The 16,408-nt window shown below is 49.8% G+C and overlaps 2 protein-coding genes across 3 annotated transcripts in view; both read left to right on the forward strand.

Annotated features, from left to right (window-relative positions):
- Positions 1–15,480, forward strand: part of SAMD10 (sterile alpha motif domain containing 10) — a 60,417-nt gene extending 44,937 nt beyond the window's left edge. Inside the window, exons 3-5 of one of the 2 annotated variants that reach the window (XM_060277352.2) lie at positions 8,200–8,368; positions 11,748–11,888; positions 12,869–13,638. In XM_060277352.2, coding sequence (XP_060133335.1) covers positions 8,200–8,368; positions 11,748–11,888; positions 12,869–12,891 — 333 coding nt within the window. In that variant the 3' untranslated portion in view covers positions 12,892–13,638. Of the gene's footprint in view, positions 1–8,199; positions 8,369–11,747; positions 11,889–12,868 lie in introns of both variants that reach the window. The other variant, XM_035123606.3, reaches the window with a different exon arrangement.
- Positions 1,490–7,686, forward strand: LOC118089474 (uncharacterized). Its single transcript, XM_088673567.1, is given in 2 exon segments — positions 1,490–1,574; positions 7,166–7,686. Coding segments are annotated over 2 exon segments (606 nt in total).
- Positions 15,481–16,408: the final 928 nt, after the last annotated feature.

Consider the following 16,408-nt stretch of genomic DNA (forward strand, 5'->3'; position numbering starts at 1 on the left):
TTCTCTTCTCATGAGGTGGCCAAAGTATTGGAGCCTCAGCTTCACAATCTGTCCTTCCAGGGAGCACTCAGGGCTGATTTCCTTAAGAATGGATAGGTTTGATCTTCTAGCAGTCCATGGGACTTCGGTGATTAGCCTTCTTTATGGTCCATCTCTCACTTCCATACATCACTATTGGGAAAACCATGACTTTAACTATACAACCTGTACGGACCTAAATGTATGCTGGACCGCTGTTCTCTAACTAAGCCCCGGAAGGATGCGGAAGGAGCAGCCAGTAGCCTCCTGGGTTCCCTCCTAAGGCTGCGCTGAGCCCACGGCCTGTGTTATGGTGATAATCTGCTTACTGACAGATGCATTGCTTGAGTTAAGAATGCACGGGTGGAGAAGCCCGCCCTCTGGTAGGCCACATCCACACTGCACATTTAAGGCACGAGGCTCAAACCCTCCCCCCCCCCCAAGGATCCTGGGAACTGTAGCTTACTGCTGACAGAGCTACGGTTCCCTAGGAGAAGCAGTGTGCTTTAAATGGATGGAAGGCGTGGATGTGGCCGCAGACCAGATTAGTTTCAGAGGAGCACCAGCGTCTTAGACGGCAAGTCACGGCATCTTTCTGCCTCCTTGACCAAGCTCCCCCAAATAGTTTCCACGTCAGAGTTTGCAAGATTGGCGTCTGATTGCCTTTGCAGAGGAAGAACGGGCAGATGCGTTTTCCAGCCTTGTTGCAATCTTGACAACGCAACTGGCAAAGCCTCTGGCTCCCCGCAGGATTGCGCCAGGCCTGACAGAAGCCCTTGCACAGATCCTTAGGAATTATTGGGTTGACCCCCGTGGCCAATCAGCCCTGTGATCAATCGGGCAGGGAATTGACCTCAGTCTCCACTTGCCAGGCTTTTGGCATCTCTGAGGGACAAGCCATTAAGCAGGGCAGCGGGTCTTGAGATGCCTGTTGTGCTAATTGCGTTGGCTCCTTAATTGGGTGTGCTTAATTAGCCAATGTTCACACATGGGGAAGTTGGCGGTGGTGCAATGCATGTCAAGCGCCGCCGACCTTCTGAGCGCTGCCTGATACTTCCAGTCTCTGCTTGGCTTCTGGTTTCCAGGTCCACAAAGTTGCCCTGAGAGACCCATTTTTCATTTATCACCCCTTCTCTGAATGCCTTTGTCCTCTGCTTCTGCTGCTCCTTACACAAGCTTCTATTGCTACTCTGGTGATTTGTTTTCACAACTGTATTGGGGCAGTTAGACCCAAGTCCCATTTTCAATACTCTTTCGACTTCCCTCCCTCCCGCCTCATGGCTTTCAAAATTAACCTTTATTATCATTGCATTTTGTACGTTTTCCAATTCTAATTACAGTAATACCTCCACAAACATCCACCTTGTCTAGCGTCCATTCCGGCGAACGTCCGCAGCAAACCCAGAAGTGCCGTAATGGGTTACTTCCGGGTTTGCTGCTCATGCATGCGCAGAAGTGCAAGCCACTCCACATGCGTGCGCAGACGCGGCGCTTTGCCCTGCATCCTATTCGGCTGGCGGCCGGGGCTCCGGAACGGATCCCAGCCACAAAACGTGGTACAACTGTACACTCATTACAAAATAGCTCAAAATTTAAATAGAAATAGAAAGAAAATTTGTCATTACAAGTCTGCTAGTGGTGTTAATTGCTTACAATAATCTTTGCATTGCACTATAGTGCAAGGGTGCCCCTCCAGGCGGCAGTAATGTGGTTACGCTCCCAGTACGTTTCCGAGCACAATTCAAAGTGTTGTGCTGACCCTTAAAGCCCTAAACAGCCTCAGCCCAGTATACCTGAAGGAGCGTCTCCACCCCCATCGTTCAGCCCAGACACTGAAGACCAGCGCCGAGGGCCTTCTGGCGGTTCCCTCACTGCGAGAAGTGAAGTTACAGGGAGCCAGGCAAGAGGGCCTTCTCGGTGGTGGCGCCCGCCCTGTGGAACGCCTTCCCGTCAGATGTCAAGGCAATAGGCAACTATCTGACTTTTAAAAGACATCTGAAGGCTGCCCTGTTTAGGGAATGTTTAATGCTGTATTGTGTTTTTAATATTCGTTTGGGAGCCGCCCAGAGTGGCTGGGGAATAAATAAAATTTTACTACTACTACTACTACACTGGGGAAGCATCACAGAACCAACCAATAAAGCAGAATGTGTGGACGATCTAGTATAAATCCACCACAAATGCAGCCTTATTGTGTCAATGGGACGATGCATAATATATCTGCCCAAAACTCACCGGTCTGGAGGGGGCTCTAGAAGAGCTGTACTTCAAGGCCTTCTTCCCTCCATGCATCTATCCTAGGGCATTTCCATTTTGTTTCATTTCCTTTAAATTAAGGCTGCCATACGCCCAGGTTTCGCCAGACACATCTGGGAATTGGGCTGCAAAAAGGCGTCCAGGTGGACGTTTGTTGTAACAGCTCAACAACTTCGGCCTGCTTTGGGGGATATGGCAACCCTATTTAAATTGATATTGCAACCTTCCCACTGAAATAGCCTCCAAGGTTTTAGTAGAAAACGACTAAAAATTAAATAGGAGATCCAAATAGCTCCATATGAAATCCAATTTAGAATAATGCATTTTAGACAGTAAATAAATCTGCAGCGTGGTAAAAGGAATGGGGAAGGAGAAAAAAGGGAGAGAACGGAAAGCAAGTCGGCATCATGTTGCAGGTTGGAATTAAAGGCAGATCCTGACCGAAGGCTGCTGTGCTGTGCAGTTATTCACAGAATCCTTCCCCTGAGCCCGATGTCCCTTAACAGCTTGTTGCTGAGAAAAGAAGAGGGGAGGGTTAGGCATGGGACTCCAACGGCCAGAGTTGGCTGCTGTTCAGCTGTCAATGCCACGCTGAAGCCAGCTCTTAATAGCTCTACATTTTCCAGATTTCCAAATCATCCGGAACGTGATGCTTAACGCATCCTAAATGTTGCCTCTTATTAACAAGCTGTGGCTTTTTTCTGCCAGGAAGATTAAAACCAGCACGGCGGCCTCCGCGATCGCTGGGATTCTGTTCCGCAATTATCCAAACTGTGTGGGGGGCATTCCCTAAATTCTGCAGTCTGAATGCCCCACATGTGCTATTGGAATGAATTCAGGACGGACAGTTGAGTTAGAATTGTATCTCGCCCATTCCTACAGGCTCGCCATGGGTTCCTTATCATCTGAAAACAAGGCTAAGGGGGGGGGGGGCGGTGTACAATATTTCCAATCTTTTTTAAAAACGTGAAGCTTTGAAGGCTAACATCCCCAGCAGAAACCATCCAATATTAACTCTTTCTCCAAGCATATGAATGGAAGAAGAGCCTTCTGTTTTTTTTTATAATAATTTTTATTAATTTTATAAAAAGAACACATACAAAGCATACAATATAAACTCTGTCCCTTCATTTTCCCTCCACCCACAGGCCCCCTTCTGCCACCAGTGAGACCCATGGGCATTGGGAAACAAAGGGGTCCATTCCAAGCTGGGTTTAACCTCCCCCCTCCTTCCTCCCCCCTCATCCCCCCCCCTGCCACTGAGAGGATAAAGACGGAGGATCTCTGGGGTTTGGCTTGTCCCCCAGCTATTTCTTCGCTATATTGAAAAAAAGGAAAAAAATAAAAAGAAAAAAGAAAAAAATATAAAAAGGGAGAAAAAAGAGGGGGGGAAAAATAAAAAAATAAAAATATTAGTGGCTTCCACGACTCTCCTCCTCCTGGATTTCCCAACTTCATTACATAGTTATGGCGGGTTTTCTACTCCAATACAAAATCTTATTCTTACAATATTAACACAATCCTCCTCCTTCTTCATGCTGTCCCCCCCTGAGTCCCCCCCCCCTGCCACCGGGGCGGCCCGAGGGGCCCAGCAGTCAAAAGGTTCCATTTTTGTGTCTGGGTTTCCCTCCACCCCTCCCTCTCTCCCCAAAGCACCCCCTGCCACTGGGTACCAAGAGTAAGGAGAGGGAGACAAGCAGTTCTCCACCCAAACAACTTCTGGTCACCAAAGTTACTTAAAAAAAACAAACTCTAAGCATATTTCCTCAGCCATTCTTCTACTCCCTCCAGAAAACTCTTAACCCTAAACTTTTTTAAAAAAATCTCTCCTCCCCCCCCAATGTCCCTCCTCCCAATTGGATCAGCATATCCTTTAACAGGCCAAGACTCCGACAACGTTATTCATAAGCCAAAAGTATACCTTAAACTAAATTTTTACCCCACACCAATTCTATCCCACTTCCACTTCCAGGCCTTTGCTCCCCCCTCTTTCTGCCTTTCCCTCCCTTCACTAACACCATTCAACATTTCAGTCTCTCCAGGAATTTCACTTCCATCAATCTTCTCTGCAAGAAGAGCCTTCTGGATCAGGACAATGGCCTGTACGATCCAGCGCTCCGTTCTCGCAGTGGCCAACCAGGTGTCTGTGGGAAGCTTGCAAGCAGGACCTGAGCACAAGAGCGCTCGATCCATTTGCAATTCCCAGCAAAGATCTACTGCCTCTGGCAGTGGAGGCAGCCATGATGGCTAGCAGCCTTTGACGCTCAAACTGATCCAAGCTCACTGGATTCACAGCTGTGGTTGTTGTTGTTGTTTAGTCGTTTAGTCGTGTCCGACTCTTCGTGACCCCATGGACCAGAGCACGTCAGGCATTCCTGTCTTCCACTGCCTCCTGCAGTTTGGTCAAACTCATGTTGGTAGCTTCAAGAACACTGTCCAGCCATCTCGTCAGAGGTCCCCTTCTCCTTGTGTCCTCCATCTTTCCCAACATCAGGGTCTTTTCCAGGGAGTCTTCTCTTCATGGAGCCTCATCTTCAGTATTGGAGCCTCAGCTTCAGGATCTGTCCTTCCAGTGAGCACTCAGGGCTGATTTCCTTCAGAATGGAGAGGTTTGATCTTCTTGCAGTCCATGGGACTCTCAAGAGTCTCCTCCAGCACCATAATTCAAAAGCATCAATTCTTCGGTGATCAGCCTTCTTTATGGTCCAGCTCTCACTTCCATTCATCACTACTGGGAAAACCATAGCTTTAACTATACGGACTCCTTCATGGATCACTGCCTTGTCTTGTCATGGCGAAGGGGCTTGAATAACTCAGAGAAGCTATGAACTATGCCATGCAGGGCCACCCAAGATGGACAGGTCATAGTGGAGACTTTTGACTAAACGTGATCCACCTGGAGAAGGAACTGGCAAGCCACTCCAGTATTTTGCCAAGAAAACTCCATGGACATGAAAGCTGTGGTTACTGTTCATTAATTTATATATCACTTATTTGCCTGGGTGGCTCCTAAGCAGTTTACAAGTATAAAGTCAAGAACAGATTTAGCTCTTCCTGTGCTTCATGAGACCCCCGGCTAAGCCCAAGGAACTGGATGGCTGACTTGTGAAACATAGAATTCTAAGGGACCCCTAGGTTCATCTAGTCCAGGAGCGTCCAACTTCCAAGAGACTGCAATCTACTCACACAATTAAAATCTGGCAGTGATCTACCCGTTTTGGGGAGGGGGGTTCAGTTAGGGAGGAACATCCTGTTTTGGGGGCGGGTTTCAGGTCAAAGTTGTTGAGCTTTTATTAGGGAGGTTGAGGTCTAAAAAAATGAAAAAAGCCGCTCAGCAATAGATCGCTAAGCAGACAGTCAGCCTCACAGTGATCTAGAGGATGGGGGAGGGGAGGGGCCAGCGATCTACCTAAACCTCCCAGCGATCCTGATTGACCTGTTGGACATCCCTGATCTAAATGTAGTTTGCCTTTCCTTTTGGATTTCCATTATCATGGAACTGAAGGCGGTATTTTGATATCCTAGGACCAAGGAGGAGACAATGGAAAATATATATCTAAGGTGAAGAACCCCATTTCCAAGACGAACAGAGCCTGTGACAGAGGCACCAGAATAAAAAAAAAAAACCCGGAGGAGAAAAGTGGAAACTGGTACCGGGAAGGGTGGGGAGACGGCTAGCGCATTGCAGCCTTGAGCATTTCCCGTAATTGGATTCTTAAGTAGCTGAGCCGCAGACGCCTGGGATGGTTTTACCCAGCGATGCCACAGACACTTTGCTCTGAGGTGGAAGAAGATGCCAAGTGACAGCCCAGCCTGAGCAGCGAGGTGGTACCAGTTGCATAATAGTGAAATGCCAGGGAGGGGAAGCATTCGGAAAAGGCCAGAGGGCTGCCATGTGGGATTGTGGAAAGGGAACGGCGGCTCTGAAATGGCTGGCTCAGGGTTTGGTGGCAGGAGGGCAGGTCAGCGGCCCCAGTGGTCGGCAACTGGCCATGTGGGGGCCAAATATGCCTATGGCCTGAATCTTCTTAAAGCAATTAAATACAAGTACAGTGGAACCTCGGTTGTTGAACGTAATCCGTTCTGGAAGACCGCTTGACTTCCGAAACGTTTGACAACCGAGGCTCAATGGACGATTGGCAAATTCCATTGAGAAAATGGAGAAACACTCCTCGGAAGCTGTTCGACTTCCGAGGCACGTTCAAAAACGGAAGCATTCACTTCCTGCTTCTCAGCATTCAGGTTCCAAATCGTTCGGCTTCTGAGACGCTCGAAAACCGAGGTTCCACTGTAGTAGTTGAAGAGTGGTAGAAGAACTTCTGTATTTTTTGTGTCACCAGTCATAATAATACAGTTCATTCTCTTTTTTATCTTGTATTTTGCGTTTTTCCCCCCCTTGTGATTTTAAGTTGCTAACCGCCCTAAGATCTACAGATGAAGGGCAGGATACAACAAAAAATGTTATTGTTGTTTAGTCATTTAGTCGTGTCTGACTAAACCATAATTCAAAAGCATCAATTCTTCGGCGATCAGCCTTCTTTATGGTCCAACTCTCACTTCCATACATCACTACTGGGAAAACCATAGCTTTAACTATACGGACCTTTGTAGGCAAGGTGCTGTCTCTGCTTTTTAAGAGGCTGTCTAGGTTTGTCATTGCTTTTCTCCCAAGAAGCAGGAGTCTTTTAATTTCGTGACTGCTGTCACCATCTGCAGTGATCATGGAACCCAAGAAAGTAAAATATCTCACTGCCTCCATTTCTGCCCCATCCAATTTGCCAGAAAGTGATGGGACCAGTGGCCATGATTTTAGGTTTTTTGATGTTGAGCTTCAGACCATATTTTGCGCTCTCCTCTTCCACTAAATAAATAAATTCAAGTAAATAAATAGGACCAGGCCAGGCCAGCCAAAGCCACAACATTGATAAAGGGACTCCATTGGGTTTATCACCGCCATCTTGGGCCACTGTTGCTGTGGGAACAGGACTTCAAGATGACACCCTGACTGGCGGACTGTGGTCCACGGCCATTTTCCCTAGCTACAAGCGAGGTCCTCGAAACCAGAGAGAACACGCAGCTCTTCTCAAAACGAAGGGGGTTTATTCCCGTAATTAGACAGAATTCTGTTGGGGCAAGAAATGAGCCTATGTGTACAAAGAAAAAAGAAAAAGACCAACTCCTGGTGACAAACCCAACAGAACCAGAGTAATCTGGGGGAACAGCAACATGGTACGAGCAAAGTTCTGCTCCAACTTACCTGCCAAAGCCATTGGACACAGGATGCTGCATCCATCTAGAGTCAAAATTTGGAGTGAAACTAAAATGACAACTGACAACTCTTACACATTCTACCTGCGCCTCTTGGGCTTGCCAATTGGAAGGCTGGCAGTTCGAATCCCTGCGACGGGGTGAGCTCCTGTTGCTCTGTCCCAGCTCCTGCCAACCTAGCAGTTCGAAAGCACACCAGTGATGGTAGATAAATAGTGGTGGGAAGGCAAACAGTGTTTCTGTGCGCTCTGGCTTCCATCATGGTGTTCCATTGCTCCAAAAGTGGTTTAGTCATGCTGGCCACATGACCCAGAAAGCTGTCTGCGGGCAAACGCCGGCTTCCTCAGCCTGAAAGCGAGATGAGCGCCGTGCCCCATAGTCACCTTAACCGTCCAGGGGTCTTTTCACCTTGCTTTAACTTTACATATTCTACCCTCACAGATACAGGATTGCAGGTTTGGGGAGGGGCAGGGGGTTTCATCCAGACTCATAATATTATCCCTGCTGCAGTTTTCCTGCCCGCTGCCAGGAACCATCATTTGTGCAGCTGCTTGGAAGATCTTGTTTGGGATGCTGAGGGTCCCAGGCACTTGTGACAGCCTGCAGGGGACTTGCTAATGTTTCTCGTCTCTTTCCCCTCTTCCTCAATCCCACCAGGTCCGGACCTATGATCACTACGGCATCTACCACACCAGCCCAACGCTCGGGAGCTTGACCAAGCCGGTGGTGCTTTGGACGCAGCAGGATGTGTGCAGGTGGCTCAAAAAGCACTGCCCGCACAATTATCTCATCTACGTGGAGGCCTTTTCCCATCACGCCATCACAGGTAATCGGGCCCCTCCGGGTTCCCCAAAAAGAGGAGGCTCCCTGGAGGAAAGGGGTGCTCTGTGATGCACACTGGCTGGGATTCATTGTCAGGATAACTACCGCAGAAAAAGTGCTGAGACACGAGATTGTAACAACCATTTGCTGACAAGGAGGGGAAGTTTGGAATAAAGCAGGCTTCCTCAACCTCAGCCCTCCAGATGTTTTTGGCCTACAACTCCCATGATCCCTAGCTAGCAGGACCAGTGGTCAGGGATGATGGGAACTGTAGTCTCAAAACATCTGAAGGGCCGAGGTTGAGGAAGCCTGGAATAAAGCAAGACAAAATATCACGGCAAAGTTGCAAAAGGCAGGTTTAAGCAAGGCTCACAAGGAACCACACAGACAGTGGTTTTCAACCAGTGTGCCATGGCACCTTGGGGTGCCTTGAATGATGGCTGGGGTGCCTCCCTCCTCTGATGCCCTCTCGCATCTCTGCCTCCCAAAGCCTTGCACAGCTGTTTGTTGCAGCAGCCCTGGCTACAAGCGCCCCAGGCGAATGGTGCCTCTGGGGCTGGCCAGGGGGTGCTTCCCAGGCCTCTGTGGGGCACTGTGAAGGAGGCACCTCTTTGGGGCAGGCAGGGCAGCTCCGAGACCAGGGGCGGCAGCTGCGGCTGCCCGGGGGAGTCCCAAGGAGACGGGAGAGGCGGCTCCACAAAGGAGGGGGTTCAAGAAAGGGTGAGAGGCTGAAGGCAAGGGGTGCCATAACTGGGCTCCTGAGTCCCACAGGGGTGCAGTAGAAAGAACATAGTTGGTCAAGGGAGCCGTGGACCCAAAAAGGTTGAAAACCTAGCATAAAAATAATAAGAACTGTATTGTATTGAAGGCTCCTTTAAGCAGCTGGGAACAGGCATGCTTAATGCTGTGGAGCTAAGTTTCTAGGAGAGTGGTCGTATTACAATCTGGCATGCTTCGGCAAACAGTGGATGGATGAGTCGGGGAGCAGCCGATGGGAAGCTCAGGTGGCGCGGGGGGGGGCATATTTTCTCTAGCTTTGGCACCATCTAAAGGTTATTGGATTCTTTGGTCAGAACTTAGCATCTTCACGCCCTTGCCTAGAGGATCGTTCCTTTTGTCACATATGTACAGGTGAGAGCAACAGAGCCGGCGCAGCCATTGGGCAGAGGGAGGCAACCGCTTTTGGCGGCAGAAGCTGAGGGGTGGCAGCAGCACTGCTTCGTTGACTGTTCCTCTCTGTTTGTGGGCAGAAACAGGAGTGCCCTGCACCAGCCAGCAGCCCTCAGGTGTGCCGAGGGATGCTACTGTCCTGTTGTCAGCAATGGACATTTGAGTCATCTCTCGGCCCAGTCACCTTCTGAACGTGAAAGTAGGGGAGCCATCTTGTTGTCCTTTGCCTCAGGCGGCAAAAGGTTTTGGGCCAACTCTGCCAGGCAGCAATAATTGCTCTTTGTGTAGGTACTTGCGGCAGCCTTTCAGTGTGACATCCTTTCTGGGTTTTCCAGGCTGACTGGAAATAGTAGATCCAGGGCGGCTCGATCTGGAGAACAAAAGGATCTTTGCAGAAGAACATGAAGTGGACAAGCAAGCGAAGTTGCTGGATTAATATTTTACAAGCCTCAGGAACGTACTCCCATCTAGCAAGACAGAAAATAGCCAGAGCCAATAATTACTGCACAGACACTGTGTGTGTGTGTGTGTGTGTGTGTGTGTGTGTGTTTGTGCGTTTGTTTAGAACCAAGAAAGGCAGGCAGATCGAACTGCCTGTGTTTCATCACCACCACCTTTGCTTAGAAGAGGGTAACGTATCTGTGTCCTGACTTGGGAGGCAGAGAGGAAGAAAGAGCAGAGAAAGGGAACCAGGTTGTGGTGTTTTCTCCCTGGGAGTCACAAAGGCTGATCCTTGCGTGCCTTGGAGGGCTTGGTGAAACGCTAATGGAACAGCTCGCTCAAGCCCTCGCGTCGGAAATAAAGGAAGCATTAGCAATTGTACCCGCGGGAGAGGTGGACTGAGCGAGTTATAAAATCCCTCCGCTCACAAAGCCTGGGTGGCAGGAGAGGGGGCTGATGGGAAACTCTTGCATTCTAGGGAGGATGCATCAATCTGTTCCAACATTCCACCAGTGCACACAGAGGAGCCTTTGAAATAAAATGTGTCTTGATGCAGGAGGTAGATTGGAGAAACAGAGAAAGACCCTGTTGCGGGAAAGAAATACCTTCCAAGTTGCACGATTTGTAGGGTCAGGGCAGCACAGCATCATTCTACGGCAGGCTTCATTTTATTCATTGCACTTATATTGCACCTTTCCTCCGAGTTGCTCAAGGTGATCCTCCGCCTTCCCATTTTATCTCCACAACAGCCCTGCGAGGCAGGTTAGACAGTGGCTGGCCCAACGTCACCTGGTGCACTTTGCGGATTAGCGGGGATTTGAACCCAGGTCCTGGTCCAGCGTGTGAACCGCTACACCCCCATGATCACAGTTTGAGGGTCTGGGGTTTTTGTTACTTGTTGTTAAATAGCAATCAGTGAGTTGGTGGGGGGGAGGAATCAGGATCAGGACTGTGGGGCATGGGGAGGGGGGAGGTCAGTCCTCCCCCCCCCGCTGTAGCCCAAAAATGAACACTGACTCCTTGAAGCCTCTGTCACAGCAGTCTCCCTCATGCGCCATCTGAAACACCCAGATACATGAATTGCATATCATCCAGTTTGACCTTTTTCACGCTGTAGAAAAACCACCACAAAATTCTGGGACGAGGCTGGGAACATGCTGTTTGAGGGGCTGAAGCTTACATTTTGCAAATCTCTTCAGTGAGGGGGTCTTAAAAGTACATTTTGGGGTGTGAGGAATTCAAATCTGCCATCATTTTAGCGATTGGGAATTTAGCTTGGTAAGATGAAGAAGAGCAGAAACTGCCTTTGGAAAACCAAAGCGTTTCGATTTTACCTTATGAAAATGGCAGGTGATGCTTTATAAAACACAGAGTGTGGCTGCAGGTGCTTGGCGATGGTTTTTAATGATTTCTCTGCCACGGCGCACACATTTTACTTACCGAGCAAAGCTAAACAATCTTGATTTAACCAAAATACCTATTGGGTTCCCAAGTCACTTTTTAGCGCCCCTCACTTTTGGAAGCTGAAAGATTCAACACACCGTATCTGGAACGGTCTGTCTCTGCCTGGCCTGTCAGCAATTCAGGCTGCAAGGGGGAGCTGGGCTGGATCGCTCCCCACTCCAAAAAAATAAAATCCCTCTGCATAGAATCCTGGTGTCAGGGAGGACACCCCACCCCACCCCCCAGAGCTCCTATCTGGCCCTCCCTCCCTCCCTCCCTCCCTCCCTCCCTCCCTCCTCTTCCTCATTGTTCTGCTTTCTCCCCGGCAGGTCGAGCGCTGCTGCGGCTGAATGCAGAGAAGTTGCAGCGCATGGGGATACTCCACGAGTCTCAACGGCAGGAAGTCCTCCAGCAGGTGCTGCAACTGCAGGTGCGCGAGGAAGTCCGCAACCTACAGCTTCTCAGTCAAGGTACGGTGGCCGGGGTTGGGGGGGATGTCCATGAATCACTTCCAATTCCCTGCATTTGAGTTGCCTGCCAGCCTAAAGATGAGTAACCTCTGGAGGTTACTTCTTGTTCCTCCCGGCTAGGTCTGTTTGTCTTGCCCAGGGGTCGGCAACCTAAGGGGTTGTTTAACCGGCCCATGGACCCCCGCTGCCCGCTTGGTAGGTTGGCTCCCATGCCCCACGCTAAACCGGTGTGGAGCAAAGCGGGGACCGCCTCCCGCGGCATCTGCGGGACCGTGAACCGGCCCAAGCCACAAAAACTTTGCCGACGCCTGGTCTTGCCACTGGTAAAGGGCAGGGAAGGGGGGGGTGTTCTGATGGAAGGAAGCAGAAAGAGATATGGATTCCACTTCTCCTCCTCCTGCAAATCTGGGGCTTGTGGGGTGAAGCTTTGAGATTCGGGGCACTTTAAGACTGCTGCTGATTTGGGGTGGGATCCACTCCCGCACCAGCAAATCCACGTTGCACAGTTAAAGCTCTTAGTTGGGCCTATTGCGCAACAAACCTGCTTGCCCCACCCCACCCCCAAAAAAACCTGGACTTTTTGCAATAAGGGAACCTGCTGCAAATTGCACTGGGGAAATGTGAGGTAACAACCGCCAGGCACTTTCGCCAATCTCCTTCATTCCTTTTCTCTTCCTCTTTCCTCCGGGGTTCAGCATCCCCCCCTCACTCCTTCCCTCCAAATGTTGTCTCCTTATGCTTGTCCTAAGCCAGCTTCCTCCCCTCTACATGTCCTGGCAAAGTGTCTTCACCCTCATTTCCAACTTCCAGGCAGGCCCAGGAATGCTGTCCCCAAGCCTTGCTTGAGCCATCGCCCTCCCCAATTCACCCGTTGCCGAGAGTTCCCCCTGTGTCCTCCGCCTCCGATCTCCCTTGACAGCTTTGGTACTTACTCCCTTTTTTCTGTTTCTTTCCTTCGCTCCCAACCTTCCTTCTTCCAGCCTCTTTTGGGAACATCTCCTAACCCCTCCGGCTTGTCCCGGCACGACACTGTGAAGTTGCATCGCTTCTGGGATGCTGTTGGCTTGCGTGGAGCGCAGGTCTGGACACCTCAATTGCATGCTTGGGAAATTAGGAAGGGATCCCAGACTGGCTCCACGGGGGGGGGGGGCGGTATTTGGTGCGCTCTCTCTCCTCCCCCCCAAACACACACCCCTCACTCTTCTCTTTGATTCCTCATTGATCCATGCAGAGACCAGCTGCTCTCTGGCTCAGAACTCATGCCACGCCAAACCACCGCCACTAGGACTTGTCAAACTCAGCCTTGTGGGATCCGATCACAACGCGAAATTGTTTCCTTGATGAAACCAGCAAGGACAGACTTTTGGTTCGCTTTCTCCTGAGAAGGACACGGAAGACTCCTGAATCCGAGGATTTTGCAAATGCTTCACTTGTTTCATTGTACAGGCATCTTGGATCTCACCCAGAGGCTCTCCGTAGCAACCAGGGTGTGTTGGCTGGAGTGATTCAGAGACCATCCTCTAAATTCAGGGTTCCCAGGTTGAACCCTTGCCTTTGCCACAAGCTCACCACCCTCTGACCCCCCACACACACCACCATCTGCAATATGAGGATAAAAATCCTGGCCTACCTTACAGGGCTGTTGGGAGGATAACAACCAGGTGCCCATAGTTTTGAACACTCGTTAACATGCTACGTAAGCACTGTTTATTATTACTACTGCTACATGAGAGTAAAAGCAATTGGGGAGGGTCCTGTGTGTGGGTGTGTTACTGCAAAACTTTGGTTAGATTTTTAATCTGAATGCACAAATGCCCAGACTTGACTTTTAAAAAATAATATGCTTTTAGGGCAATTCCTGCTGCTAATTGCAGTCCAACATTCTGTCTGTCCAACATTCAGACTGTCTCCTCCTTGCAGAGACTGTGATATATTTGGGGAGGGGGGTTGCACAGTATTGAGAAGCCAAGGCTGGATTGAGAGTGATGGCAGCTGATGACTCTACGTCAGACATCCCCAAACTGTGGCCCTCCAGATGTTTTGGCCTACAACTCCCATGATCCCTAGCTAAGAGGACCAGTGGTCAGGGATGATGGGAACTGTAGTCCAAAACATCTGGAGGGCCGAAGTTTGGGGATGCCTGCTCTACGTACTGCCAGACTCTGGCCACGGAAGACCCGATCTCTGTCACTGGTCACCTTGGAAATTGGGGGAGGGGCTGTAGCTCAGTGATAAAGCACCTCTTTAGCATGCAAATGGTCTCAAGTTCATTTCCTGGGGTCTTCAGTTCCCAAGATTTGGGAGCAGTTGTTGGGACAGACCTCCTTGGCTGAGACCCCGGACAGAAACACTGCCCAATACTAAACTTTGCGGACAAATTCTTGGACCTGCTATAAGGCCGCTTCCTAACAACAACCCATATTTCTGGAACGGGGATTTAAATTAAGAGTCGCCCAGTGAAGCTTTAAGTGTTTTAACAAGGTATTCTGTAAAAAAACAAAAAAAGCAAAGCAAAACAACATCAACGAGAGTGAGCAAACACACAGAATCCCTGAAAGGAGGTAAATGTTATTATCATTATCAATACTAATTTATTAAATTTGTATATCGCCCTTCATCCAAAAGATCGCAGAGCGGTTCGCAGCATAAAAATATAAAACGAGAACACAAAATGCATAATGAAGCAAAAACAAAAATAAACCAATAACCCCCAAACACAGTTAAAAGGCTAGAGAACGTTAATCGGCCAAAGGCTAGAGAGATTCCCTGGAGAGAGCATTCCACAAACAGGGAGCCACCGCACAAAAGTCCCTGTTTCCATGTTGCCACACTCCAGACCTCTTGTGGAGGAGGCACGCGAAGAGGGGCCTCCGATGATGATCGCAGGGTCCGGGTCAGTTCAAATGGGGAGAGGGGGTCCTTGAGGTATTGTGGTCCTGAGCTGTTTAATAATGACTTTTGTTAAATAGGCTTTTGACGTTCCCTCTTCCCCCCCCCCAATGCACCCACATCTAATAATGATGCTTGGCATGTGCTGAGTGGTGGTTCACAAGCAGTGTCACAGTCCTCCTTTCAACAGCTGGGGGGGGGACGGGGACTGTGGCCCTGTGTCTTATTTCCTCCAAGCCTGGAGAAGGAGGACACGTCCCCTGAAAAAGGTCAAAGGGTCGTTGGCATAGCTGCCAAGTCTCCCGTTTTTCATGGGAAACCCCCGGATTTTAATCTGTTTCCCGCTGTTATCCTGAATAGAAAAAAATCCCATTTAAATCCCCCGATTTCCTACCTGCAAGGGAGGCTCCTTCTGCGCATGTCTGGGCACCGGAAATCGGGCAGTGCTGGCACCAGAAGTTGATTCTACGCATGTCCAGACATGCGCAGAAGCGACTTCCAGTGCCGCGCCGCTGCTGATCCCGGATTTTTCAACGAGAGACTTGGCAGCTATGGTCGTTGGTCCTTCTAGCAGACTGCTGGATGTAGATGACAGAGACAGAGATGGAGAGAGAGAGAGAGAGAGAGAGAGAGAGAGAGAGAGAGAGAGAGAGAGAGAGAAGGAGTGTCACAAAGGGAGAAGAAGAGAAAAGGAGACGAGGGAGAGAAGAGAAAGAAAGAAAGGAGGAGAACCCAAATACCTTTGGCTCTGGTTCCATCTCGTACTAGCATACGCCTCAAAGGTATTTTGCCCTAACTACAAACCTTTGCACCTTCTGAACTTGCGTGCACAGCCTCTATGCCCCCTCAACATTAAAAAACCAAGTCTGCACCAAAACACTTGTGATTAGAAAGTGCTGCCCGAGCATCGCTTGGTCCTCCAACACCGCTGCACTCGAGCGCCGAAACTCACTGTGAAAATCCTAGAGGCCAGGGCCACCTTCTGATGCTTCTCCTTTCAGAAACCCCAAGCCCGTTCCGCCAGCCCATCCTTCGCCCAACATGGCGGGGAGTTAGAAAGGGCCAGAAGGAAGCCCCAAACCTCTGAACCGGAGAAGATGCCTTACACGGAGCCAGGCCATTGGCCATCATAGAACTGTAGGGTCGGAAGGGACTATTGAGGGTCATCTAGTCTGACCGCCTGCAATGCAGGAATCTCAACGAGCCGTGTCAGAATCGCCCACTCTGGCAGCTCTGCAGCATCCCTGGTGGGCAAAACTGTCTTCGAGATCTTAACTAAACATCCCCCTCCCCTGGCGGGCAGCTGACCCATTTTTGGGAAACTAGGTAGATTCACCTTGGTGGTTGAGGTGAGAGTTTTTCCCATGGGGGGAAATCTGTAGCTGTATAGATTTGGGTCCATGGCCTTTGGGTCCATTTCAGTAACTGGGCTGAGTTACTCCTCTCTCTCCCCACTCCTTGCACAGACCCACCTGAACACTCTCCCGTCCTTCGCTCGCCTCCGATGCAGCAGACCGTGCTTTCTAAAGACTCTCCCCCGCCAATAAAATGCACAGCTCAGAATGCACCCAGAGCACACGTGAAAATCGATTTAGCTGAACATCAAGAGGCAATGCTTTTGCAATCATTGC

This window comes from Zootoca vivipara, chromosome 7 (genome assembly GCF_965207765.1).
Source record: "Zootoca vivipara chromosome 7, rZooViv2.hap1.1, whole genome shotgun sequence".
NCBI lineage: Eukaryota > Metazoa > Chordata > Lepidosauria > Squamata > Lacertidae > Zootoca > Zootoca vivipara.